Source organism: Doryrhamphus excisus, chromosome 9 (genome assembly GCF_030265055.1).
Source record: "Doryrhamphus excisus isolate RoL2022-K1 chromosome 9, RoL_Dexc_1.0, whole genome shotgun sequence".
Classification (NCBI taxonomy): Eukaryota; Metazoa; Chordata; class Actinopteri; order Syngnathiformes; family Syngnathidae; genus Doryrhamphus; species Doryrhamphus excisus.
The window spans coordinates 11,948,707-11,976,683 of NC_080474.1; the positions used below are offsets into that span (position 1 = coordinate 11,948,707).

Genomic DNA, 27,977 nt, shown 5'->3' on the forward strand with positions numbered 1-27,977 from the left:
TCGTGCGCACTTGTAAGCGTCTTTCTCAGTGCGTGTCTCTCCACTGTGGGATGTTACACCGATGACAACTCTTTGGACTTTAACATGTGCACGGAGGAGAGCGGCAACAGACACTTTTGCTCACACTCGTCAGAGAACACCTCTTGATGACTTTCTCACCGCTGGACGCCACATCTGGACCCGGGACGAGACCTGACCTCTCTTTTTCTTTGACTTCACTTTCAGGTTGGAATATTGGACTAGCTCTCCATAACATCCTTTTTTTGTTCTTAAAAAAAGTTTTTTTTTTGGACTTGGACTTCTTAATGCCAAAAGACAACAAAAAATGGAACACTCATCAGTCATCAGAGTGACATGTATTTTGGTTTTTATCTGTCTCCTTGATAAAAGGTGAGTACAAGTGATTTAGACTAATTACTGAATGTCTTAAAAATATTTAAAAATTAATTAATTCAACAGTGAAGAGAATTTGTGTTATTTCAAAATAACTCACAGCAGTAAAGAAACAAACTAAATGTTAAAAAAATGAAGAGCTAATCAGTGTTGTATTTTATTAAAGATGTTATCTTTAGCAAATTATCTGGTTGACCATGCACCCCTCCTTTCTAAACAATGTCTCTCTTAATTATATGTTGCCCTTTGGAAAGAGCTGTTGAAACAAGCCTAACCTCAAAGCAGGAAACACAACAGGTAGTCACAGAAGCCTAAATGGAATTAAGAGTTAAGCTACTACAGTATCAAAATGCAATACCGTCACCAGGATGATCATCATGATCCTTTTTATTCTTTTTAACTCCCAGCAAGAGAATAAAAGATCTTTATAGTCTTGCGGAGTAAAAATCTGAAGAGACACATACATGCCTATGAAATGTGGCAACAAAATGTATGCAAAACATACAGCTGCGTGTCAGGTCACAGTCAAGCATGTGCAGATGTGCGTGTGTACGCCTGCAGCCATGCTCCACATTGCGTCCCGGGCTGAGGCTCTATAACACAAGACCTGCTCTTTACACTTCATGACAGCAGAGAAAAGAAGAAGAAGAGGCTCACCTGTAAGCTAGAAACGCTCTCATCAGAAGGTCATAAGTACAGCCTGTGTTTTGCTTGTTACTGATTTTGCTGTGAAGTGGAAAATAAGTCTCTCGATATGCTGTCAGCTCCACAGCTGTGCCTGACATGACTGATCTCGAAGACTAACTACTGATGTTCAAGCATCTCGAGTTCAAGTTATTCTGAATTCACATGATAGCAGATATCCTTACTCGAATTGACATGGAAAGGTCGTTCCTTCATGCATGCCACCGTCAACTCATCCTTGCTCCGTTGTAATTACTGTAGCTGTTCTATTTCCATTTATCAGAACTGAAAAGTTGTGAAGTCTTTATAATATTATACTAGAACTGTTGCTCCAGTTAATTACATCATCATCCATTTCCTATGCAGCTGGGGTCAGGTCTTTGAGTCCGAGTTGAGCTTGACGAAATCCCAGATGACTTTGAGCGAGAGGCAGGGACCGGTCGCCAGTCAATCACAATGCACACATTAATATCGATACACAATTTAGAGTAATTAGCCTAAGATGCATGTTTGTGCACGCATGGAGAACATACACACAAAGATTTGAACCCATTTCTCCAGACATGCCAGCCACTACGTCATCATGTCATCATATTTAATTTTTTATTCATATTTCGGTATATTTTATTCATTATTGTCATTATGTACTTGTTTAGGTACTGTGTTTAATTGAGTGGCTGCTACACTGTTCTACTACTACAAGTTTAAGTGATCAAATCTTAGAACTATGGAACTTATTATTGCTGTTTTCGGAATGGAGCATGAACGTGTGTTTTTCGTGCAGGGTAGACGCTAATGAAATCCTTGGCCTGAAGCTCCCCAACATCGACCCGATTCTGAATGCCAACACAGTGTGCCTGACACTGCCGGGCTTGACCCGGCGACAGCTGGAGGTGTGCATGCGCAACCCTGATGTGACGGCTTCAGCCATCCAGGGAATCCAGATTGCTATCCACGAGTGTCAACACCAGTTCAGAGGGCACCGATGGAACTGTTCCAGCCTGGAGACGAGGAACAAAATACCTTACGACAGCATTGTCTTCAAAAGAGGTCAGACTTGTTGCAAGATAATATCATCCTGAGACACAGAACTTTTGTTGTGTTGTATTGCTTCTATTGTACACAAGTAGTGAATGTGTATGCAACATGTTGCATGAAGGTTACATCTAAAGCAAAGGTTCACAAATGGTCTCAATCTGCCACCCACATTATCTAATTGTCATTAAGTTGTGGATCACTTCTATTTAGGTCAAACCAAGCAAGGTATTTCACTTATAAGCGATATAGTTTCTGCCAAATAGGAAGTTACTAAAATATTGCTCTTTTTAATTTTGACTAAATACAGACTTTTCTCAACACTTTGAATTTCTTTTGTGGATTAATATGGCCTATCATTAGTCAAAATTAGCAAAATGTACTTATCTTTGGCGTAAATTAGGGATTCTCAAGCATTCATTCATTCATTTTCTACCGCTTATCCTCACAAGGGTCGCCGGGGGATGCTGGAGCCTATCCCAGCTGTCTTTGGGTGAGAGGCAGGGTACACCCTGGACTGGTTGCCAGCCAATCACAGGGCACATATAGACAAACAACCATTCACACTCACATTCATACCTATGGACAATTTGCAGTCACCAATTAACCTAGCATGTTTACCTGGAGTACCCAGAGAAAACCCATGTATGCACGGGGAGTTTTTGGAATGTGGGAGGAAACCGGAAAACTCATGCATGCACGGGGAGAACATGCAAACTGCGAGGGTGGAATTGAACTCGGGTAAAGGTCTAAAGGGCTCTAATAATGTTTAAAACTTGATTTAAAAGGTTGTAAACAGTTTTCTATGCTCTAAATTTGAAAATATTCCATTTATAAACAAGAAATCCAACTTCAAATTCACGGTCATATACCATTATCATGGTCGGGTCTGGACGTAATTATCCGTTATAAAGGAGGGAAAACTCTTAATTAAAAAAAACAAGTCAGACATTGGTTGCATACATATTTTAACGACATTTTTAAATAGCTGTTTTTGTGTCCTGACCCATCAGATGAGAATCACTTAAACAAAGGTCACCTCCATGAGCTAAAACTTACAAGACAGACTACGGAAAAACGTATGAGGGCATCAAAGATTTGATGTTCAAACAGGTTGCGGTTTCACGCTCAATCTCACATTGATGGAATACATCAAAATGACAAGTTCATAGGAAAGATTTGCTGCCACAATTACACACGTGAATGAGCATACAGTATGTTAGTGTAATCTATTTCTCCACAGTCAAAGGAGATCATGTTTTCTCTTATTTTGGACTGAATCTTGCACATGGTTACCCCCACTGATTTCTGCCTACTTTGTAAACACCCAGCCACCGCTGCACTCTCAATAGTTTGGACAAAAGATCAGTGGACTTCAAAAGTTAGTCATCTGCAGATTACCAAACTTGGTGCAGATCAGTTTCCTCAAACACTGTTTGAAGTGTTCAGAGCTTTACAAGTTAGCTACAAAAGGATGAAAGAGGATCTTCACATAGATGGAACCCAAGTTACTGACTGGAAAGGGCATCTGGTTCTTTCGAGCAACAGGATTGATGAGCAGTGCATTTCGTGTGCACAGTACGTTGAGTCAAAGTGGCTTTTCATTTTTTTCCAATGCAGACGTAAAAGACACTTAAGTGAGAATTTTAACCGAAAATTGAGTATTGGTGGGTGGTTTTAATAAATGACGCACTACAATGCGATGAGGACATGTTGTTGTAGCTGATGATGTTTAGGCCAGCTGTTTTTTGCTCTTAATATCTGTCCCCAAAATGCTGGAACTGCATTTTAACATTCACATTAAGCCTGTTCTAACAAGCAGTGGGTAAAGTATGCATTGCACTGTAATTTGTTGAAAACCATATATTTAAAGTGTCTTGTTATGAGAGGTCATACAAATTGTATATCCTCACTGTGTTGACATTATGGCAAAAGTATAGTATGGCATTTTGATGACAAAATGTTTGGTTTGTGAATGTGTCGACTCACACCCTATTCTATTGAGAATTTTGTTAACTTTAGAAAAAATTCAATTCTAAATTCTAACGGCGGTTGAGTGGTTAGTGCGAAGGCCACACAACTAGGAGATCCGAGTTCAATTCCACCCTCGGGCATCTCTGTGTGGAGTTTGCATGTTCTCCCTGTGCGTGCATGGGTTTTCTCCGGGTACTCCCGTTTCCTCCCACATTCCAAAAACATGCTTAATATCAATATATAAATGACAATTTTTTATTTGTATAAAACATTTTTAATGTACCTAGAGGTTGCTCATTAATGGGATAACAAGAAAAAAAAGTGAATAATTCACTTTGGTTAAACAATATTTCCGTTTTGTTTTGAAATACTCCTAAACACCATTTATGTATTTTTATTAACTGAAAAATATTTGGAGTGTTACCTTAAAGTACTGTACATCCACCATAGCCTTCTCCAGGAAAAGTCCCGGTAAATTGTTGTGAAGTCACCTTCTGTTGAGCTTGTATATACAGTATACTGCTCCAAAAAATAAAGGGAACACTTAAACAACACAACTCCAAGTCAATCACACTTCTGTGAAGTCAAACGTGGAGGCCACACACACTACATAGCCTCATTTTAACTTTTTTTCAGGACATTAAATCAAAGTTGGATCAGCCTGTATGTGTTTTTTCACTTTAAATTAGAGTGTGATTCTAATAAATCTATTACATTTGAGTTACATTTATCATTTTTGTTTTTTATTATTTTTGTTTAATGAATGAATTATCATCATTTTCATCGTTATCTATTTGTTATCTATCTATTATTTATTTGTGTTTCAAGAAAATGCTCATTATGTATTCATGCTCGGTGATTGGCCAGTCGCACACAGCGACCGCCTCTCCCTAGAAGTACTGCAGCCACAAAGGCGCTCAGAGATGCTTCACAATGTGCAGTTGGGAAGTTTAAAACAGCATGGCATTTGTCAAAATGCCTCCACTTTATTGGGTTTTCTTCAGCTCGTCTTGATTTCTGTTTATATCTTATTACTCGGTAAACTTGCTCCGTAACACGCTGTGTAGCTCTGTACAGACCTGCATTTACTGGCCCAAGGGCGGTATCAAGCATTCTGCATTTATGGCTGGCATAAAATATGACTCCCCTTGCAATACGTTGCAGTATGCACCTTGCAATCTTGAACTTGTTTCATAAAATACACAGCATTTTTAACAGGACAGAGGGCACGATCGTGCATCAGTCACTGTTTATTTCTGCATATTTGGGGTGGTGGCTGGTGATATATAGTCAGTTGGAAAACTGCTTGTAGTACTGAATGTGGTGCTTTTGAGAAAAAAATACAAGACAAGTTATTGTTATGTTTATTGCCATGTTTCACGTTTTCAGGTGTGCCATAAGTACATAAATAAATGACATGCATAGCCAATTGTAGGACAATACAGAGTCAGAATTTGTGTAAATGAAAACACATTGTTACTCCTCATTGTCTGTGTACTCGCCATTGGCCCCGCCTCCACCCACTCGGACAATGAGACTGAATGACTGACAGGAGTCACTCTGTCCATTCCGCACTTTGGTACAAACACATATCGTTATCAGTACAATAATAGCTTCTGTAGCCCCACAGAATATGCTTACTCATCTTAATCTGTACTTGTACTTGTTTATTTAAGGTTTGTCATTGTTAATTGAGGCCTTGCCTCAGTTGCAGAAACCATTGACATAAACAGGCCCTTTGAATATGATGATTCATCTGGTACATGCTGATTTGGTCTTTTCTACAGTAGCTACAAAGTGACTGAAATTAACAAACTACTACAAAAGTACACTACTGTAAAAGAGACTTAGAGATTTACTGTTGTCTTGAGATCCACTAGATTGGCTTCCATCTAGGTGGAGTAGCGAGAAAATAATAATCTCAGATTAAATTTATGTGTCGGAAACAGGTTATCTTCACTTTGACTCACCCTAAAACTCAACTGACAGATTGCACCGATTTGTTTTACACATGTGCCTGACCTCATCATTTGTGTCATTTTACAGCACTCACTGCTGCTGTCATTCTCTGCCACAGATCATTCACTTGATGGATTTCATAAATTATATGAGCCCGTATCTACTGGTGTTTAGCTTGCATTAAAATCAGCCTCAAGAGAGCATCAAGCAAGACATAAATAGACAGAAATAGGCGAATACCTCTCATTCCGTTACTTTTCCTGTTACCATCTTCCCGCTCGCTGGGCTGCTTCTAATGCTTTTACTTCCCTCGCCAGTGCAAGTGCTTGTGAATTTCCTCTCAGCACTTTCCCAACTCTCGCCGGCAAGAGCATAAAACCAGTTTAGTTGGTTTTTGTAACACAAAGTGACAGTTTCTTTTCAATCTTTAATTCATTTTGCCACTTTCTCTGCCATCAGTTCAGCCGGGCATGCCGCAGCCAGTGAATTATTTGTTAGATTGATTTGTTCCCAGTCATCTGGGGGCCTGCATCACAGAGCCAGGCTCAGTGCAGGGAAAGACCTAAAACAGGCTTTCTATGTATGAGGCAGCTCCTAAGTGCTATCCCTCTCTCATGAGGTACAGTGTGTGTGTGTGTGGGGGTCTGTGTGCGTGTATTTGGGGGGGTTGATGTATACAGTACAGAATAATAGACTTAATGAAATAATATGTAAAATACTGCATTGTATCGTGCATATTTTCTTTAAATTAAAGCGACTGTATGTAATGGGTCATTCACCATCAAAACGTACTACCTAATGTAGTTGACATACTGTAATAATGGAAAATAAGCCATTTAAGACATAAATATGACTTGTGCTTGTGTGTTGCTATAAATGTGTTCTCTGGGGGAACTCATTGAGGGGCAGACAGGAAGTGACTTTGGTGTTTCAGAGTCGAGTTACAGCCGCAACAGTAGCCCGTGTTTTTTATCAGGGATTATTGTGCCTATAATAATAATTCAAACATCTGGTGCTCATGTGTATCGTCTGCTTTACTGGTCTGTTGCTGGGGTTTCTGATCTCTGGCTGCAGGAAATAAACACAGGCAATATTAAATTTCGCTGCTGTGTAAATATTTTATTTCATTAAAAAATATATACATTCTGAAATAAAAGGCTCATGTTAAAATCCATCCATACATCCTTTTCTATGCTGCTTATCCTCACGAGGTTTGCGGGGGTATACTGAAGCCTATCCCAGCTGTCTTCGGGCGAGAGGCGGGATACACCCTGGACTGGTCGCCAGCCAATCACAGGGCACATATAGACAAACAACCATTCACACTCACATTTATACCTATGGACAATTTACAATTGCCAATTAACCTAACATGTTTTTGGAATGTGGGAGGAAACTGGAGTACAAACTCCACACAGAGATGCCCAAGCGGAGAATCAAACCCATGTTAAAATCATTATTTTAAATAAATAACATACAATTAAATTATTTTCCTCTGTCATCTGTGACATCTGTGTCAGTGGTGACCATGCACAGCCTCTCTGTTCTAGGAGATGAAAAGGGCAGTTCTCGCAGACGGACTCTGCCAACAAAAACGACTGGAGAGGAAACATTCAAGTCCTTGAATGAATATGTCCGGTTAACTCAGCTGGGAAAACTCTATTGGCATGTGCACCGACAGTGCCGCCGCAATGACTGACCGCTTATCTGGCATCATGACCGCATGGCACACGTTAAAAACATACTGCACACTGAACCACTCTATGCCAATCCTTCTCTTTGGAAAAACAGAGAATTGATGCCTGTGTTGTGCACCATGTTTTCATTTAAAATTAGTTTTACCTGGCTTTATATATGACTACAATGAGGATCATGAGTTATCACATTTTTGATATGTACATGAATAATCAGAAGACTTGAGAGCTCCTGGTCTTTGATGGTCAACGGCTTCTCTTGTTAGCATTAGTGTCAGTGCTGTTGTCACTGTCATACACTGTAACTGTCAAAACTGCCAAAATTAATCAAGATGTGCACAAAAGCTTTGGTTCTGGTAAAGCAGTGTTTTTCAACCTTTTTTGAGCCACTGCACGTTTTTTACGTTGGAAAAATCTTGTGGCACACCACTAACCAAAAATGTTACAAAATGTCACCACAACCTCACACGTGCATCAATAAGTCTATCAGAGGAACAAGGTAGGTGTTGTCACACGGACCAATATTACATTGCTCTGACAGTCTTTACACCACAGACACTCGACAGTAGCCACGTTTTTACATGACGAGTTTTCTCTTTCCGAATGACCTTTCAGGAAACAATGGTATCCATGGAAAGGAATATTCCAATCTCTTGTCTACATGCACCGTGAAAATCAAACAGAATAGTCAATAGGGCATGCCCAGTAAAACGTAAACATCAACATCACGTGATACCGGCTTCCCCAAGTTATTCTTTCACTTGTTGGAATAACTCCGTACTGCCAGTTTTTCGTCAGTCCAGTCTTGAAATTTAGTTTGAATCAAAAACAAACTTAGTCCAGTGCCGATTGCTCGCCTCTATTTTTAAAACTGAAGAACGTCTGGATCTGCGTGTTACGTCATATCTGAGCATGCGCTGAAAGAACGCACCCGGGATAAATTTAAACAGGAAAAAATCAAATTCAATCTTGCTAATATTTTATAATTAAACTCAGTACACGTTTTATATAGATATACATTTTCTTTTTTTAATAAAACTGGACTTGTGAATAAAGTATAGAAGGGTTTAGATTCTGTTTCACAGATGGCGGTAATGCATACGAAAGCTGCTTGCCAACCGCCAATAAACAACAGAAGAAGAAAAACACCACGAAGAAGAACGCACTCTGACAACTTTCCGTTTGAGCGGGTACAAGATACCTCAATCGGATTGGTTAAAGGAATATTCCATCCCTGTTCAATTCTTTCTGTTTGAGCAAATATACCAAATGCAATTGGAATATTTCGGTCGATATATTCATGGCTATTGACATAATATTTGCAAATGATGATTAATCAATGTTAATTATAAAAAGTGGTATTAGATAATTCCTCACGGCACACCTGACGGTTTCTCAAGGTACACTAGTGTGCCGCGGCACAGTGGTTGAAAATCACTGTGGTAAAGGATTCTTACTTGGCTCACCCCTCTGTCATTTTTGTTCAACCTAACCAGCCAGAACCAGCCGTCTCATGTTTTTTGCACTGACTGGAGGCAACAACGCAAGACTGACTAAACAAGGAAATGACATCAAACAATACTAAAAAGGCAGTTGGAGTTAATAGCTTTTTATTTGACTCCAACAAGCAGCATGAATAAGTTTTCCCTTCAAGCACTTCTCTATAAAGTTCCAAGTGGTTTCTTTTCATCTGTGCTTCACACGTTTCCTTTCTAATCGTTAGTGCTTTTTTTTACGACTTCTGTGACTTATGTGCGGCCGTATAATAACCGGATGCTCACAATCACAGGCCTGGGATTGAATGATTGACACTGAAGTTAGGGTGGTGTTCTTGTTCCCCTTCAGTCTTATGGCTTATACAATTAGATATTAGGTATACAGTCATTTAGAATTGCATTGTTTTATGCATGTAAAACTAGAATCTTGAAATCTTAAAATTGATTTTTGTGAATATTTTGGGGGAAAAGATTAATTGGATTTCCCATGGTAAAATTTGCCTCTAAACCTTTGAAAACTGGGGTGTACAAAAACCAATGATTATGTAAAGTAAGTTTTAAGTTATGTAAAGATGACTCTTTAAAAATGATTCCACATTGGAGGTCAAAACTGCTCTCGAAACACTTGCCCATGTCAGTCGTAACAGTCACTTTGACACTTGTGTGGAAAAGTTGAACTGATGTAACCATCGATTTGTAGACATCATAATTTTATCACTGTGACATTCACACCAAAGATCAATTGTGTTGGTTCCAGAATGAAGTCAGCAATACTGGATTTAAATTGCAGAACTTTCAGAAAAAATGTATAGTCAAAGAAAAATGATGACAAGGCGATTATAATAAGGCTCCAAATGCATCAAGTATGTTTTAAAGAGCCATGAGGACATGTTGAGTCCAATGATGCAGTATAAACTCAGATGCAACCATTGCGAAATTGACTTTATAAAAGTACATGTAAAAAGCTGGCCAGTGACTAAACACACAGACGGAGTCACACTCTTGTCTTGGAACAATGTGTATTTGGCTTGCCCGCCTTCTGATGGGAGTGGTGGACCTCAGCTGCTCCACAGAGACAAAGTGTTTGCAACACTTAATTGCCATTGTCCCAGATGTTATCCTGTTTTTTGTTGATTTTAAAGTTAATGGGCAAATCAAATTATTTGTATGTCCTGAACAAAAAAGAGGAAGGTTAATTTGTACTGGCTGTAAGTCCTTTAGTAGTGTTCTAAATGTATTACTTTGGGTGAAAGCTCAGTCTGCATGTCAGGTTTTTAGGTGAAACAGCAATGTTAGAATATGTAAATCGGCGATTTACATAACTTGCAAAAGACATTGAATGCCAATATATTTACCTTTAATATGTAAGAGAGTCACCTAAATTACATGGTTGACAAATTACAAATATATACAAAACATATGAAATATAATATAAATACCCTTACAACAAAAATTTTACAAGAATAATGTTATAATATTTTATTATTGTGATGTTATATAATATTCTGAAGAAAAATTGAGTTTTTTGTGGCAATCATTTATTCGTAATATTATGAAAAACAAAACAGAAATTAAGTTTTAATGTGTGGTAAGCATTGCTTTACATTTAAATCAGTGTGAACTTTTGGATTTTCAGATTTAATGGCAATAACCTTTAATAACCTTTTAATATAATTATTATTGAAGATAATTTTTATTAAAGATAATGTTTTTACAATTTTTTTTTACAATTTTGTGGCACCTTTTGCATCCAAACAGTAATTGCTTCAAAGTAAATGGACACAATAATGACATTAGACTAGCTGTTTTATCAGAAACGGACAGTATTTATATTTTGGAAATCAAAACTGTGGGATTTGGCATTGTGTTTTTACCCTCTTCAGCAGCTTGTCAAGTTTAAAAGCAGTTTTTGCAATGTTGCCTGCTCTTTTCCAGGCAGTTTCTTTTGGCTCCTTGCTAGATGGATTTGTGAAGCAAACATTTTTTGTGACACAAACCACACGGTGCGTCAGTTCATGTGTTCCTGTCCAGATTGTTCCCGGACACTGTGGTTGAGTGCAACGATGTTAAAGGTTGTTTCATCCCTGTTCCCGCTTTACTCTGCTCTCCTCACAGGTTTTCGAGAAAGCGCCTTTGCGTATGCCATTGCAGCAGCAGGCGTGGTGCATGCTGTGGCCAACGCCTGCTCCATGGGCAAACTGAAAGCCTGTAGCTGTGACGAGAAGCGACGTGGCGATGAGGAAGCCTTTCGCATCAAACTGCACCGCTTGCAACTGGAGGCCATCCATCGAGGGAAGGGGATGGTACATGGTGTCATGGAACACTTCCCTGCCGAGCTTCCCGGACCCCAGGACTCATGGGAGTGGGGCGGCTGCAGTCCTGATGTGGAATTTGGAGAAAAATTCTCACGCGACTTCCTGGATGCCCGTGAGACCTACAGAGACATCCATGCCCGTATGAGGCTTCATAACAACCGGGTTGGCAGACAGGTGGGTCGAGTAATAACTATACAGTGGAGGCTTCAAAGACGAACACCATTAAAGTGACACAAATTGAAATTCAACCAAAAGTAGTACAAACCCTAACTTTAGTTTTTGTTGCAATACCACACAAAACTTTAAAGGTGAAGCTTTGCTGTGGAACTATCAGGAATGTCTAGAAGTCATAGAATTAGAAAAACCGTAAACGTCACACAAATTATTTACATATTTCGGATCTGAAAACATATTTGTTGTTATGCGTTCACCTAACATTATCTGGCTGTTTGATACTATTTTTTGCTAAAAAAAAAAAAGTATGCTAAAAAGCAATCCGTTGTAGGCCAATATATGCTAAAATATCTTAACAAAACATCATATCAACTTTGCATTTCAAGTGACAAGTGGAGCAAATTTGTGTGATAACTAATGATGTGTGAGAGTAGAGGGAAGCGTCATATGTCGAGGCTTGTATAATTTCTGACATACAGTATCTTATAAAGCGGATGTGCGTTTTTACTTTTAGATAAGCATGAGTAATATACACTAAGTCACACCTGCACACTAAATCAAAGCTTTTGCCGTGTGGCTTCAAGCATGTACAGACTTTGTGAGAGATTGTCAGAAGTCCATCTTCTGTATTCATTCAAGCAGAAATGTGTGCCGAAAAGACTCGGGGACTCCAAGAACTTTGCGTAATATGAAGAATACAATGGAGTTCATTAAACATGTTAACTTTTTGGAGAGTTAGCTTCCTCTTGGAGCCTATCCCAGATGATGGGTGAAAAGCAAACAACACACCCTGGACTGGTGCCCGGTCAATCAAAGGGCAATTATAGGCAAACAACCATTCATATTACACCAAACCCACTAAGGTTGCACACAGGTTGGAAATTATTACTTTTAAGCTTGTAAAATGCTTATTAATTAGTTGTTATCCAGTCTATTGTAGACTTTTTTATTATGATGATATCATATAGTATTTTAACAGATGGGGCAACAAAAGATTGAAGTGATTTCACAAGCTAGCGGGGCACCTGAGGGAGGAATACAACCAACAGGATACATAAAGTCATTCAACACCTTAACTCCTGGCTTTATGAGCGCTTTGATATCAGGCACCTTTTTGTGGTTACATTTGATCATTTTGACTTGTGGTTCCTCCGACATACAGAATATTTCCTTTGCTATATGATTGCCTCTGGTGGATATTTGGAATCAACCAACTGCTCGGTTACCTATTTCTCTTTTACTCCTCAGCTGCAGCAACTTCATATACGTATGCAGTACATCTTTTTGCATATAAATATGTTACGTAGTCTCTTTTTGATTTTATTGATTTTTTGATACTTATTGATTTTAGATTTCCTTTGTCTTTTTCCTGTGGTTGTGCACTGACTGACAGTTTGGGTCAGCTTTTTTTAGGTGTGGTAACTTGTTTCATTGGCTATATTGGCTTATATCTGTCTATATGAAAATACTATATACATATAATCTAGGCACAGCTTTAAATAAAATTATGTGAGTGTTTATAAGATCTGGTTTCACCAATTTACAAGTACTTTCACACCATATGACAAAAAAAGGGGTCGCTCAACTGTAGTTATCATAATTTCTGTAAATGCACAGTAAAATGAGTACATGTATATCATGGTAATTAATTATCTAACAATAACCAGAATACCTCCTTTATTGCAGTGAATTAGTTCCAACATTAGAACCGTCTCAACATGAAAAACACCTATATAGTCACTTTTACACTCGGATTACAAAATATGATAGACATAATAAGCGTATGTAAGACTCGTGTTTGTGTGTGTTGCTATAAACGGGCGAACAGAAAATGATGCCCAGGGGTTCTGAGTTGAGTTTCAACTCGGGTTGGATTACAGCCACAACAGTAGTATTTTCATTGCGGATTATAGTCCTTGTTGTGAGATCATTCAAACCAGCAATAAAAGCCTGTTTTTCTGGCGATCAAGTGTTTGTGTGTCGGTAACATTGCTGACACCTAGTAATCTTGTAGAAAACTTACTTATTTAGTCATATTTATGTTTGACAATGCTTAATTTAGGCAAAAATACGTAAAATTTGCTTCAGTATGCATATCAACCATGAAACAGCAAAATTTCACTTCACTTCAGTACAGTACACTTGAAAAAGTATACTGTACTGTATACTGTACAATCTATAATCCATAACCATTTGGCATTTTAAAATAGGCTTTATTATAAAATTCACTAAATGTCAATAGTATTTATTTTCATTATAATATAATACTACTGTATAGTACATCTTAACTTGCTAAATGGTTGTCTTGACTTGCATGATGCAAATGATGGAGACTAGCCTTGATGACCTCCAACTACAAGATCGACACAAAGTAGATGAAAATTGCACATTGTTCCCTATTTCCTCCTAAGTCATTTGGGCCTGGATCTTTCAGTTGACGGCTGGTCCTCTTGATTATGCAGACAAAACACAACATGGAAGAGCAACAACATTTGCTCTCCCAGTGGTAGCTGTAATAGTAGAAATAACCCTAGTTTCTGAAATGGTGACATCAGTTCCAAGTCAGTCTTAGGTGGAGGCTCATATAACATGTAGTAATGCACTCATGAGCCAAAGAAGGGAATAAATTGTCTTTGGGGGCCTCTTTTGGATGTATAAAGTATTGTTATGAAACTCGTGGGTCAGTGGGGGCTCATACTTACCCTGTCTGCTGAGCCTCAGGAGGCTAATTGCTTCTGAACATTGAAGTCCTTAGTGTGTTATTATCTGCAGTGGACTTGCATGTGGATTTATAAGCAGTTTCAAAATATCCAAATTATATGACCTTCACATTGCATATACAGTTGAACCTCAGAAGTCAAAGAAAGACGTTTGAGTCAATTTTTCCATGTTTCGACTGTCACTGTTAGAACTTATTTAGGTTAAGATTAGCTTTCTTAACTCATACAGTCAAAAGTAAAAACGGCAAACAAATAATGTGTTTTATTTAACAGGTGAGTAAATTCAAATCATGCCCGAGTCGTCTTTCCTCTTGCCGACCACCTTGCTCCTTCCACCCACTGCCCCACTCCCCTTTGCAGAAAGGTACTCTTCAAGTAGAGGAATGTGGTGGTTTTTTAGCAGGGTGTGCATGTCCCCTCATGCCCACCCCAGGGTTCTCACGACGTCCCATCTTGTTTTTACTTCTAATTAGTGGCTGTTGGCAGTTTGGAGACAGATGTTTAAAATCCTGCAAAAGATTTTTTACTTCAAACACCAGAGTGGAAAGTAGAAAGAGTTTCGCCCTTCCTTCCCTCCACTGGAATAACCATCTTGCACTGCTCTGTTCACATGATGGAAACTGAGAAATCAGTTCACTTAGTAAGTTGAGCAGAGTAGATTTCTTCACAGGGGGTTTCACAATATTCATTAATGTTACATACGTATTAAAATACTGTTTGCATTTAATAAATTACAATCAGTGACCACAACATTAGTTACACCTGCAACATCTAACAAGGCCAACTACAAAAGCTGTATCAAACATTCTCAGTTTACATTAGATAGATCTTTATATTCTCTGACCATGTGAAAAATGATTAAAATTAGTATTACAGTGATTGCTCGCCATGACCAGATTCAAATTAAAAAAATATATATTCATGAATTTTCTCAATGTTTCGTATTGGCTCCAGCGTACCTCCGTGACTGTCATGAGGACAAGCGGCATAGAAAATGAATGGCTGTATGCTTTTTATTTTTGTTGAATCCGACTTATTGTTAGTCCCAAAAAATGCACCTAAGCAAATTTTACGTGTTTTATGCCGCAATTATGTATTGTCAAGCATTCAAATGAACTAAAATACTTACATATAAGGCATTCAGAAGACACATTCAAAGAAGCTGTGACTCATATATAGTATTCTACATTGGTCGCTTTATATGCACAGGCTATTATTGCAAGCTAAAACTCAACTCTGAACCCTGACATCACTCCCTGTTCAGCTGCCACTCCCCTCGGGTACACACTCATAGTACTACATATAAGTATGAGCAAGTACAGCACTATCTGTATCTGTTTACCCACTAAATTATCTGTATCGTATCGGAAGTGGGTGTGGTTTAACCGGAAATGGGTGTGGCTTAAATCTGTACATTATTTTAAGTCTGAATTTGACATGGATTGATGAGAAGTTGCTATATGTACTATTGTTTATTATTCAGCTATATGTGTACTGTGTGTGTGAGTGAGTGATCCTTAAGACTTTATTCTTTCATTATTTTTAACGAGGTGTGTGAGGTTGGTGATTCATGCAAACATGGCAAAAAGGGGAATAATTTGTCAGCCTTGTTGACTCTATTTTTGTAAAAAGCAATGCATTCAGGACTACAAGCAGTTTTCCAACTGACTTTATATCACCAGCAAGCAAGCAGCAAGCAGACGTAAAAAAAAACACTGTCAGTGACTGATACGTTTTATGAAACATATTCAAGATTGGAAGGTCCAACGCATGGAGAGCGATGTAATATTTTAGTACGTTCATGTCAGCCATACATGCAGGATGCTTGATGCCGCTCTTGTGCGACAAGTGTACCTAATGTTGTGGCCAGTCACTGCAGGTCTGCACAACGCTGTTCACCGCGCATATTACTGAAGTTTACCAAATCACTTCATAAATAATAAACCAAAATAGAGGCGAGCTGAAGAAAACCTAATAAAGTAGAGGCATTGTGACAAACGCAGAGCCGTTCTCAACTTCCCAATTGCACCTCTGAGCTCCTCTATTGTGGCTGCATAGTCGATCTCGAGAGAGGCAGTCGCTGTGTGTCACTGGCCAATCACATAGTGAAACTATGAAAACATGTTTTGTGTTAACATTTTTGGCTTTCTGGAACGGATTAATTTGATTTCTATTATTTCTTATGGGAAACATTTATTAGGTGAGAGTACAGTCACAGACAAGCCTAGTTTCTTCAGTTTCCTGTTCATTTTAATGGCTGTTACTACTACAAGTATGTTACCTGAAGTATAAAATGAACACGACAACATCGAATGCCTAAAAGCGCTGTTTTTTGCAGTACCATGTTATAGCTATTTATTAAAGAACTTAAGTGATTTTGGATAATTTTGAGAAAATCATGGAAATGGATAGATTTAAATTAAATTACATCATTACATTTGTAAAAACAAGGCTGGTCTAATAATTCCTCTCCATGACTGTACGTTTCGGTTGGTGTCGGACCTTCTAAAATGGATTAATGACGCTAACCAAAGTTCCACTGTATTCTTAAATTTCAAGTCAACAACACATCAATAAACATTATATAACAAAGGCTAAATAAAAAGCAGCATCCAGGTAACAGTTTTCACTCATCTTTCGCAAAGATTCACATTCAGAAACACAAAGTGTCTCAACTTTTGTTTCCTGCTGCTCATTTTCCTCACCTTTTCAGCTTGATTGCGTGTATAACCCATCCCTAATCCTTCTGTTGTGTCGCATCCTACACAGCGTTAACAGAAAAAAGTCAAGAAAAAAAAACAATGTCTCTTTTACTTCAAAGAGCCGGCCCTAAGAGCTGTTCCGAGACGTCACTACTACAAAGTAATGTGAGTGTGAATCGTTTATTTGTGGTGTGTGAGGGACTGGCAACCAGTCAAGGGCGTACCCTGCGTATTGCCCAAAGTCAGGTGGGATAGGCTGCAGCTCACCCATGACTCTGAACAAGATACTTAACAGCACGCTAAAGTTGTGGGCAGTGTAATTAATTTGTCAAAAAGGGGATCCCCAGCACACACTTGGTACTAAAAAGACATTCATGCACACATTTATATTAGGATTGTCTCCCCGTGCCAGGACAGTGCTCAATTTGCCATGAACCAAAACACGTCAGTCAACGGTAGTTCTATAACCACATTATAAGTACCTGCTTAAGGCAAGGAAACCCTTCTGTGGGGCTGTAAATTTCATGACTAAGTGCTCTGCTTTTTTTTTTTTTTAATTTGAGAACTCTGCGCAATCTTTCAGGCAACACACCTCTGAAAAAATGCTTGGCGATTTTCCCCGTGTGCATGTACGAAACCTTTTTGAGCTGTGCCTCGTGTTCTGTTCAATCATGCCTGTTCATTAGGCAGGTGGTGACTGTGCAACAGTATTTTTTGTTACTGGCAAACACCCTGTGGTAATTATGATTACCATCAGGGCCTGACTAAAGGCGTAGTGGGTGAGATGTTATGGCCTTTTCTACAAAGGACCCATCCTTTCTTTTCCTGTACTATATGCCTACCATTGAATGAACATACACAAATATACTCTTTCTGTTGGCTGTATGTCAGAATCTGACCAGAATAATTTGCCATAAGTAATTTTATAAGGTTGATAACTTATTTTTGGGGCAATTAAAATAGGTTGACAGTTTCTGCAGATGTGATTCAGAAGTTATTTCATCCAGAAAATACATTTGTTTGTTCTGAATAGATTGCATTGGCTCCAATAATAGAACCTTTCAGACAGAGTGATGATAAATGCCTTTCAATTATTGAGTCTGCAATGAGTCAGACCCCCAGTCAAAAGTAACAAAATTAGTGTTGGTTAAGTCCTTTCCATGTCCGTGGTTGGCTGAGCATTTGATGTGACTCACCACACAGATCACATGCATATGTATACAGTACACACACTTTTATAACTGCACCTATTTAGTCACACGCATGCATTGGCATGAATGCTCAGGCAGTCGAGAGTTTCATGGTAAATTCTCAACAGGTGGAAGCACATATGCTGGTAATGACATTTTATTACAGCTTCTGAATGAGGTTTGTGGACACTGGTGCACAACATGCGCTCTTGCTGTCTTATGTGCTGGAATTTATTATCTGTATAAGTGAGTTACGATGCTTGCAAGAGAGCTTGTCTGTGTATGGCAAAGTGTTCTTTTGAAGCTAAGCATTTGATTTGTTTAAAGTGACTTGTGAGTTTGTGCATCTGGATTTTGTTTGGTTCTTTGATGACTCTCGTTTTAGCATTGAACTAACAAACACAAGACAGTGTTGATTTGGGACAAATAGACAGCAGACATGGATTTTTCCCGAGTGACTAATCATGATGACAAAGAGATTGACTGGTGATTACATTCCAAACACGCTACTGTACATTAAACATAAGAATGGCAATGATTGTCATTGGTGTCGCCCAGTTACATTTGCATCTTGCCCTGATAAAGGTACATTTTATACGGTGAAACCTCAGTTTTCATTATTAATTTGTAAATTAAATGATTAATTTGTTTGGCCCAACAAAAAAACAAACTAAATGAAAACGGAATCATTTTTTCTCATAAGAAATAATGCAAATCAAATTAATCCCTTTCTGACAATCAAAACATTTTGTAAAAAATAATTAGTCTTTAGGCTGCATAGCGACCAAGTGGTTAGCATGCAGACCTCACAGCTAGGACACACGAGTTCAATTCCACCCTCGGCCATCTCTGTGTGGAGTTTGCATGTTCTCCCCGTGCATGTGTGGGTTTTCTCCGGGTACTCCGGTTTCCTCCCACATTCGAAAAACATGCTAGGTTAATTGGTGACTCCAAATTATATAATATATATGCCCTGTGATTGGCTGGCGAACAGTCTATGGTGCACCCCACCTCTCACCCGAAAACAGCTGGGATAGGCTCCATTGACCCTCCGCAACTAAGTAACCTTTACATTGTTGTTGTTTTGTAACAAATACTACCTTCGTACTTTCCTACAACCTCTTTCATGAATTCAATGGTGTTTCTCCGCATTCTTGTGCTTACATCTTTCTTTTGCCGCCGTCCTAAAGAAGCACAGATTCTTTTAAGAAATCTGAAATATGCAGTGTACTTCAACGCCTCATCAGTACACTGTGCTGTGCTTGAAAAAAGACAGGAAGACAACAGGTACAGAGTTATTCATCATTCTGTGTGCATTCTATGAACCAATAAACCATCCACACACACGAGGATGATTCAAGGATTCCCTGCAAAAATCGAGATACAGTTCTAGTGATAATTGTTGGCAAAAAATGAATTCTACGATAACCAAGGTTCCAAAGTACCAAAAATAATACTGCTGTGGCATCAAAAAGTAACAGATGAATGTATAATCTGGAATCCAGATCAGACTTTGTCCAGCAAACATGAAAAAACCCTCCAATGTTATGGAATCCCATTCTTTGGTCATCTTGTGTCATAATGTCAGGGAGAGAAAAGTATGGCGAAGGAAAGGAACAGCTAATAATCCGTAGCATACTTGGTGGAGGTGATGACATGGGCATGTTTGGCTGCTAATCAAATTGTTTATAGATGTTTTTGATTGTTTATTAAATTCTTTATTGATGATGAAACACCTGGTGAAGTATGAGGTGTGTAGGCCCACATTACAGTATATGATGCATAATTCCTAAATGTTAAATGTCCTATCTTTGTGAAACTTTTGAAAGTCTACAGTTCAATCACATGGTTGATAAAAAACTAACACATTTAGGAACAAGGCATCAGCTTTGTACCGCTGACATTTTTTGGTTATGAATGCCAAGTCTTGATCATTTTATCACCTAAAGGTATTACAAAAATCATGGATGACTGCATAGTTACAAAAGTAATGTTTTTGGGATGTGATTTTAAAAACCACACACAACAGGAGTGTGGCAATACTTCACCTTCTGCATGCTGCCGTTATGTACGGTGTGCATTAAAGCACAACTCTAACAGGTATTTGCATGCTGAAAACTGCCTCCTTGTGTTTTCCTTTTCTGCAATATAATCACTGCAATTACTCACGCTAACACATTTCTTATTGACCTTGAAATTACACAACACTTCTACATTCTTGCCAAATGTGTGACAAAAATCAAAACAAAAAATAAGTATAAGTCATCACGCTTTCTTTCAGATTCTTGGCCGGGAATCTTAGTCTTAGTCACTCGCTCTTCCTTATCTTTTCATACTGTCTGCTGTGAATACATTTTGAAATAATCCAACCATCCAACTATGACAGCTAAAGTACATTACATGCCACCTCTAACGTTAAGATAACTGCATCCACTCCTTGCTGCACAGTAGTCGCCTCCGATATGGTGCACTGACGCCCCCGCCTCCCACCCACTCCCACTCAAATGCATCCTGCATCCTGCAGTCTGAATCTGCTCCCAGCATGTTGTGTTTGATCTTTGTCTGGGGTTGTTTTATAGTCGCCTCTGTCTCACTCTGTAACCCAATTAAAACTCGCCAGATGTTTGTCTTGAGCTGCGGTCTAATCTTTGTAGTGAACATGCAATGTAAACCCAGACATCATTGAGTAAAAACACAGTAGGTGTGGATGTCACCATCGCCATAGCCACCCTGCCGAAATTTAATGACGCCATGCAGGGGGTATACAAAATTCCTCTGTATAAGATGTACTTTTGGCGATCTGGAACTAATGAATTAGGGTTACACAATTTCCTTTGGGACAAACTACCTTGGTTTTTCTGGAATTTTTTTTGGTTTTTGTCTAAATGAATTAATGTCAAAAAGCAAGGTTTGACTGTGCTAGAATTTGTGACACATGGTGTCGAATGAGAGAGGATATAGGAATTGTGGGTATTGTTAAACGGCTTGTGTAGGTAGAATGATCTGTGATTTACACAAACGCTCACACATACACACTACAAGCTGAAGTCCTCTCCAAACCAAAAATCATCGCTTCTTTCTCCTGTCATCTTGTCTTCCTCTGTCATTTCCTTTCCCCTACCCCCCTTTTACTGCACACCCCTTTCAGCTTCACCAACCACTCCTTCACAGAGGCCGCATGAGGACCAATCTGTGCATCAGATTTCTTCTTTTTCTCCACCATTCAGTCATATGTCAGAAAAACTGAAAAGAGTGAAACAACCTATTTCTGCGTCTTTATGGGCAATCTAATCTGTAAAAAAAATGACAGGAACAACCCAGAATCACAACCATCTATGATGTACTGTAATAAATTAAAACTGGGACTAAAAGTAGTTTAATTTTTGAAATGGGTCATATAGTGTCACAGTTTACCAGGGACCATTGGGTTCATCTTGTTACTTTTCACTTGAACAGAATGTACTCAGCAGGATCAGCACACAGGCATGACAGTCTGACAGGACACTTAGAAGAGATCATATGGAGCAAGAGCAGACAGCGTCCTTATCCCCCACTACCTGTTAAGTGTCTCATGCCTTTCCACTGTCATGCCAATCACTCCAAATCTCCTAAGAGATGATTAGAAAACAGAGTTTGCAGAGTTCTGCTCATTTAGCGTGTGTAGTGCATGCATGCACAATATTTCGTGTTTGATAACTATACCCTAAACCAGTGGTCTCCAACATTTTTTCTTACAAAATGAAAATGGAGCTACTCAATTTTGTAGCATTTATTTTCATACAGTAGGTAATTTAAGTTAAAACAAACCGAACATCAACAACATGCTTGTATCCACGACTCACATTCTGTATTTCAGAATGCATTTATTTCTAGTGTTCTCAAATTATTAACTGAAAACCTGAAGGAAAAGCAGGCTTGCGGGCGCCTCATGTGGTCGTGGGTAACTGCCTCGCCCCCGCTGACCCCTGACCTAAATCAAGCTTGTGCTCCTGAGTTGCAGTCAAAAGTCAGCATTACAGAGCAATAGTCAATTGATATATAAAAATGTATCTCGTTTAGGTTGTTTAGGTCCCTCAGACTGGCTGACAAATGTCAAAGCTAATGTCAACATAACATCAATTGAAACCGAAACTAGCCACTTGTACATGTTGATATAAGTGTAGTTTTCCTCCATTTGTGCATATTTTTATTTTGATTCTTCTGTTTTCATGTTATATGTTGTACTCTTATCTAATACAGTAGAGCTGCTGCAGCAATGCCATATGTCGACTTCAGTGACAATGTGACAGCTTTTGTATAGGGGTGTCCCAGTACAACTTGTTCACTTCCAATATACTAATATCAATATAGCACCCCTGAGAATCGGCTGATCAATCGGATCAATCCGATCCGATATCAGCACGAATCATACATACAATGGAACCTTGCACAACGTCATTAATCTGATCCAGAAGGTCCAAAATTGTTTTGCCAATATTTATTTATTAAAGTCAGTAGTATTTCTGACCACAAGTGTCTGCTTTTCTTTTGAGCACGGCTGCAAAATAATTATAAATAAATATGTTGGAACTGTGCCAACGCGTTGCATGGGAGGCGGGTTTGTACTCACCTACTTTGACGTCGCTCCTTCTACTTAGCACACACAGTTTTTGTGATCACATGGGCTCTATCCAGATGCTGCTGAAGTGGAGTCTGGAATGGAGTGCTTATATCGGAGTGCTGATGCTTGCTTTTTTGCTGAAATCTGACTGATATTTTGTTATACATAAATACGCATTTACGCCTTTGGGTCTCACATTTTATATCGCCAAAAGTGGACCAGGACTTGATGAGATGGTCGACATAGATGGGTTGTCGACATAAACACGACTGATTTGATTTGATATTAGCTGGTTTTAATAAAAAGATGCCAAAGAGAAATAGTTTGTAAACCTTTCTCTTCACTGAGGCAAATGCACAATGATATACTACCGTTTTTGGTATAACCCTGCAATGACAACAATGTTTTTATTGTATCACAGTGCTCTTAATCCGCCATCCTGCTGAAAGTACGGCATCAAACAGTAGCAATGTGGATGCAATTATGACTCCTACAGTAGGTCAGTCTGACTCTTTAAAGTTTAAGTGGGCTGGAGAGTTTCATGATTACAGACTTTGCCATGTGTTTAAGTCCAGCATGTTTGTGATTCTGGGATTGAATCTGCCCCTAAAAACTTCACCAAATACTGCAATTTGAACACAGTGCAAGCACTGTTGGAGCCATTATACTGATGTTTACAAAAAGGCTTCCAGGCTCTACTATGCACCGATCACAGCTTCTTTTCAACACCCCCAATAAGAGTAGACCCGTGTTTATTCAAAAGGCCATACTGGTTACTCTCTGTTATCGTGACAGACATTATGGGCACACAGGGATGCAGAAGAGGAGCATATTTTCCATTCTTTTGTTTATTTGCTTAAGCCAAACATTTCATTTTCTCGGATGCCCTACATTCCTGGCCAATTTGATGAGTGATAGCTGCAGAAATACATCCGAAAACATAAACACATTGGTACAAGGGTCAACGTAGGTTAATACATGAAAACCAAGATTTGCATCATCAAACTTTAAACATCTTATAGTAATATGTGTTATAGACACTTTTCTCTGGTCTACTCTCTAATCACCTGCTATGACTTTTCCTTCTCTACAGGTGGTCTGATACATTCTTATCCCAACCCTGGTGTTCTTTTTCAGACAGCTTTGACTGATGTGACAAAACATTATTGACTTTGGCTCTGTGACTTTGTTTTTTTCATTTGCCTTCATGCCTACATGTCAATTCCAAACAGATGAGTCAAATCTATTTATCATCATCAATTTCAGTCTCCCACTTCAATTATTTTACTTTTTTTTTATTATTAATATCTCATATACAGCTTGAGGCAAAAAAGGCACAAGCTTCCAGGTGGTCAATGTAACTTTGATAAACTATATTTTGTTTAGTGAATACATACGGGATTCTGTTTCATGGCAAATATCCAATGTACGAAGGAGGCCACACAGGGTTCAGTATTCATGTTTTTGATTTAAACCTTTTTTAAGGAATATATTTGTCCTTTTGTGCTTTAAATATCTATAATTAGGCTGCTATTTGGTAGAAAATGATTATCTGATTTACCGCATTGGTAATACATTCTAAATATGTAGTAATGAATTGCTGTTGTACATATTTAGTATAGATGTTTACACGTACACTCACACATCACAAACCAACAGGAAACTCGCTTATGGTGTTTGGTCATGCACAAACATTTTCAAGTGGAAAAGTTCTGATTGTATAACTGTTGTAACTATCTCTATATGCATTTTTTTCAGGTGGTGCTAGATCACATGAGGAGGAAATGCAAGTGTCATGGGACATCAGGAAGCTGTCAGTTAAAGACTTGCTGGCAGGTCACTCCCGAATTCCGTGTGGTTGGCTCCATCCTCAAAGAACGTTTCCACATCGCCACACTTATCAAGGCCCACAACCGCAACACCGGGCAGCTGGATCACTCCCACCACAACAACAACAACAACCACCACAACCATCACAACAACCACCACCACCATCATCACCACCACCATCACACACACCGCCGCAGGCCAAGCATCAATGACCTTGTCTACTTTGAAAAGTCACCGGATTTCTGTGAGCGAGACCTGGGTTCGGACTCAGCGGGAACGCAGGGACGGATCTGCAACAAGACCAGTCCAGGCATGGACAACTGTGAGACACTTTGCTGCGGAAGAGGCCACAACATTCTGCAGCAGACACGCAGTGAACGTTGCAACTGCAAGTTTCACTGGTGTTGCTACGTGGTATGTGAAGAGTGCAGGATAACAGAATGGGTCAGTGTGTGCAAATGAAGAAGTATTGAAAAAGACTACAAGAAAAAGAAAGAAAAATAACATTTAAAATTGAGATTATTGACAAGAAAGTGGTCTGTGACTGTGAGATATGTGCCCCGCTCCATGTTGCGTTTGGCTTTGCGGGACAGAGGAGCAGAACTCTGCGAAGAGCTTCAGGCGGCATAAATTTGCATGTTGGAAAGAGACATGCCCAAAGCTGTCACAACTCTGCAAGCATGGATGTTTTGCATTTCTTTTGATACAAAGAAGCACACTTCTATCAGGTATATGAAAGCGATAAATGCAAAAAAAAAAAAAAAAGGAAAAAGGAACGGCACCGCACTCTGAAACCCATACACACAGACAATAACACTATTTACAGCATAAACACCATGTTACATAACATTTTTATGTCTTATATTTACATGTACAGTAACAAACAGACTGTTTCACAACAAGAATTTGTTGGAGCATGCCTGGAGCACAGAGATGTCAGGCACTGTTCAAGGGCACTTAGGAAATGAAATGTGTATATATTTGTATGCAATAGCCTTGGACAGTCCTTAATTCCATCAGTGAATATTAAAATATTAAAAGTGTGATGTACACACCAGCTAAAGGCAAGCAAATTGGACCAAAACAGAATGTACCACTTCTATGACAGGAGGAGGACTTTGAGGAAAAAAGCATGGCCTCAATCCGAAATCAAAGACTGAAATTTAATGACAGTTGAGAGAGTGATCTGATAATCTGATTGCTGCTGCGGCTTCCTGGGATTTCTCCTATCAGACCTGAGCAATTGGAACCATTTCCTTCCCTTTAATAGAGGATGTTGAAATAAAAGCCACCTCAATTAGCTCTGGATAGAAAAGGCACAATCACAGTCACGCTTTATCATGTAAAACGACTGTCAGCGTACAGTGCCCAGTGGATCCCCGAGATTGGCATTTCCTGTAAATATGTATAATTATAATAATGCTGTATGAATGGAATGAGCACATGAACACGTTTTATCATGCCATGTGCTGTGTGCAACACTGTGTGGCCTTTGTGTTACGTATACACAGTACCTACACTCACACTTTGTAAGCACACCTGTGGATATTCTGATGTCAACCTCCAAGTCTACCAATAAGAAAGCTGACATGGTTTCTGCAACATGCAAACTTCTAAGCTGATAAAATGTACAAGAGTTGGCTGGTTTGTGAAAAAAAAAAAGAAAAAAAAGGCTAATTTATTTCAAGTAAATATGGTCCTGTGTTGAAAGTACAGAAAACAGGAATCTTGTTTCTGGTGTTTAACTGATTTAAGTCTGTTTGCACAAGCAGAACTTTATCCAGGAAACTCTGGGAGTATTTTCTCATGAATTCATGTAAAATGTGTATTTTTTTATGTTTTTATATGTTTGTTATCTAAGTTATTTTATTTTTGTGGATAACTTAATATTTGTACAACAATAAAGAAAGAGCATTATTCTCATATGGGTATTGAATAAGAAGAAATAATAATCAAGATGAAATTATTGTTGCAAGATAGCTGCTGCCTGCAATTGATCCTAAATTAAGCTAAATGCAGAGTGGGACTACTTTAGCGATCAGAAAGATAATTTCCATCTTCTTACATTGATGATCACTATTTACATATATTTTTGCAGATGCACAAATGTGGTAGATTTATCGTGTTTTTCACATATTCCACATAGATGTTGCATTTGGATTCAGTCATTATGCTTTCTAGTATTTACACCAGGGGTGGCCAAAGGGGGGGCATTTGTGGCCCATGGCTTTTGACCAGCAACATATTCTAAAAATATAATTTCACGAGAAAACTACAACAACAAAAATGGAAAAAATCAGTAGTAGAATATATTAATAAGAATTAAGTCCAACTATTCAAAGAAAAAAGTTGTCATGAGAAAAGTGGTAATTTTATGAAAATAATGTAATATGAGGGAAAGTATTGTAGTAGCACACAATTCAAATATTAAAGTAAAAACTTTAAAAAGTCCAACAAACTATCCTTATTTTCCACAAGATAAGGTGCACCTGATTGTAAGGTGCAGTCTCTTTATTTCTGTACTGAACACATACATAAGGTGCCCTGTGGTATTAGGTATATGCTAAATATACCTAATAGGGGCTAAATGTCAAATGCAAGAGCAAACTCAGTGCTGCAACTCACTGGATTATTAAACGACTTGTTGATTTTTTGAAAAAATTAATGGATTTTATGTGCACCATGTAGTGCGGAAAATATGGCAATGAATAAAGTTGTAATGGAAACTTGGGTTGCAGAAAAAGTCAAAATTAAGTCGAAATATTATGGGAATAAAAGCATGATGACAAGAAAATGACAATAAGGAAACTGATTTTTTTTTAAAAATAAAACAGGTCATAGTATTATAAGTAAAAACCAAAAATAAATAAAGTTGAGTTTTTAAAATTGAGTTTTTTGAAAAACGCCAATAATTAAAAAAAAAAAGTCATCAAGTCATAATTACGAGAAAGTTGAAATTGTTGAAAACAAAAAAGTGAAAAATGTTTCAGTGTTTGGCCCCCCATTGTCAGCATTACATTTCCTGCTGCAAACATCATTTCTGTGTACGCTATATAGAGTTTTGTCCATGAAGTATTTAAGATATGGATATTTTTATTTTCCTACTTTTTTCCAGTCTGTACATACAACTATGAATTGTTGAAAGCAAATTGTTTATTTTCCATTGGGTGTTACCATTCTGACATGGGAACATACTATGTGTATTTATGTG

At 38.4% G+C, this 27,977-nt stretch overlaps 1 protein-coding gene across 1 annotated transcript; it reads left to right on the plus strand.

The window, feature by feature from the left end:
- Positions 1-27,977, plus strand: wnt10a (wingless-type MMTV integration site family, member 10a). The gene is made up of 4 exons (XM_058082802.1): positions 1-390; positions 1,862-2,127; positions 11,351-11,724; positions 24,695-27,977. Exons 1-4 carry the CDS (start codon positions 326-328, stop codon positions 25,226-25,228), a joined length of 1,239 nt encoding a protein of 412 aa, XP_057938785.1. The 5' UTR covers positions 1-325; the 3' UTR covers positions 25,229-27,977.

What these genes read in the sequence shown, in the direction of transcription:
- wnt10a (XM_058082802.1), top strand. Translation starts at nt 326, where the DNA reads ATGGAACACTCATCAGTCATCAGAGTGACATGTATTTTGGTTTTTATC. An exon ending in ATCTGTCTCCTTGATAAAAG is followed by an intron (nt 391 to 1,861) that starts GTGAGTACAAGT and finishes TTTTTCGTGCAG; the next exon opens with GGTAGACGCTAATGAAATCC. An exon ending in ACAACCGGGTTGGCAGACAG is followed by an intron (nt 11,725 to 24,694) that starts GTGGGTCGAGTA and finishes CATTTTTTTCAG; the next exon opens with GTGGTGCTAGATCACATGAG.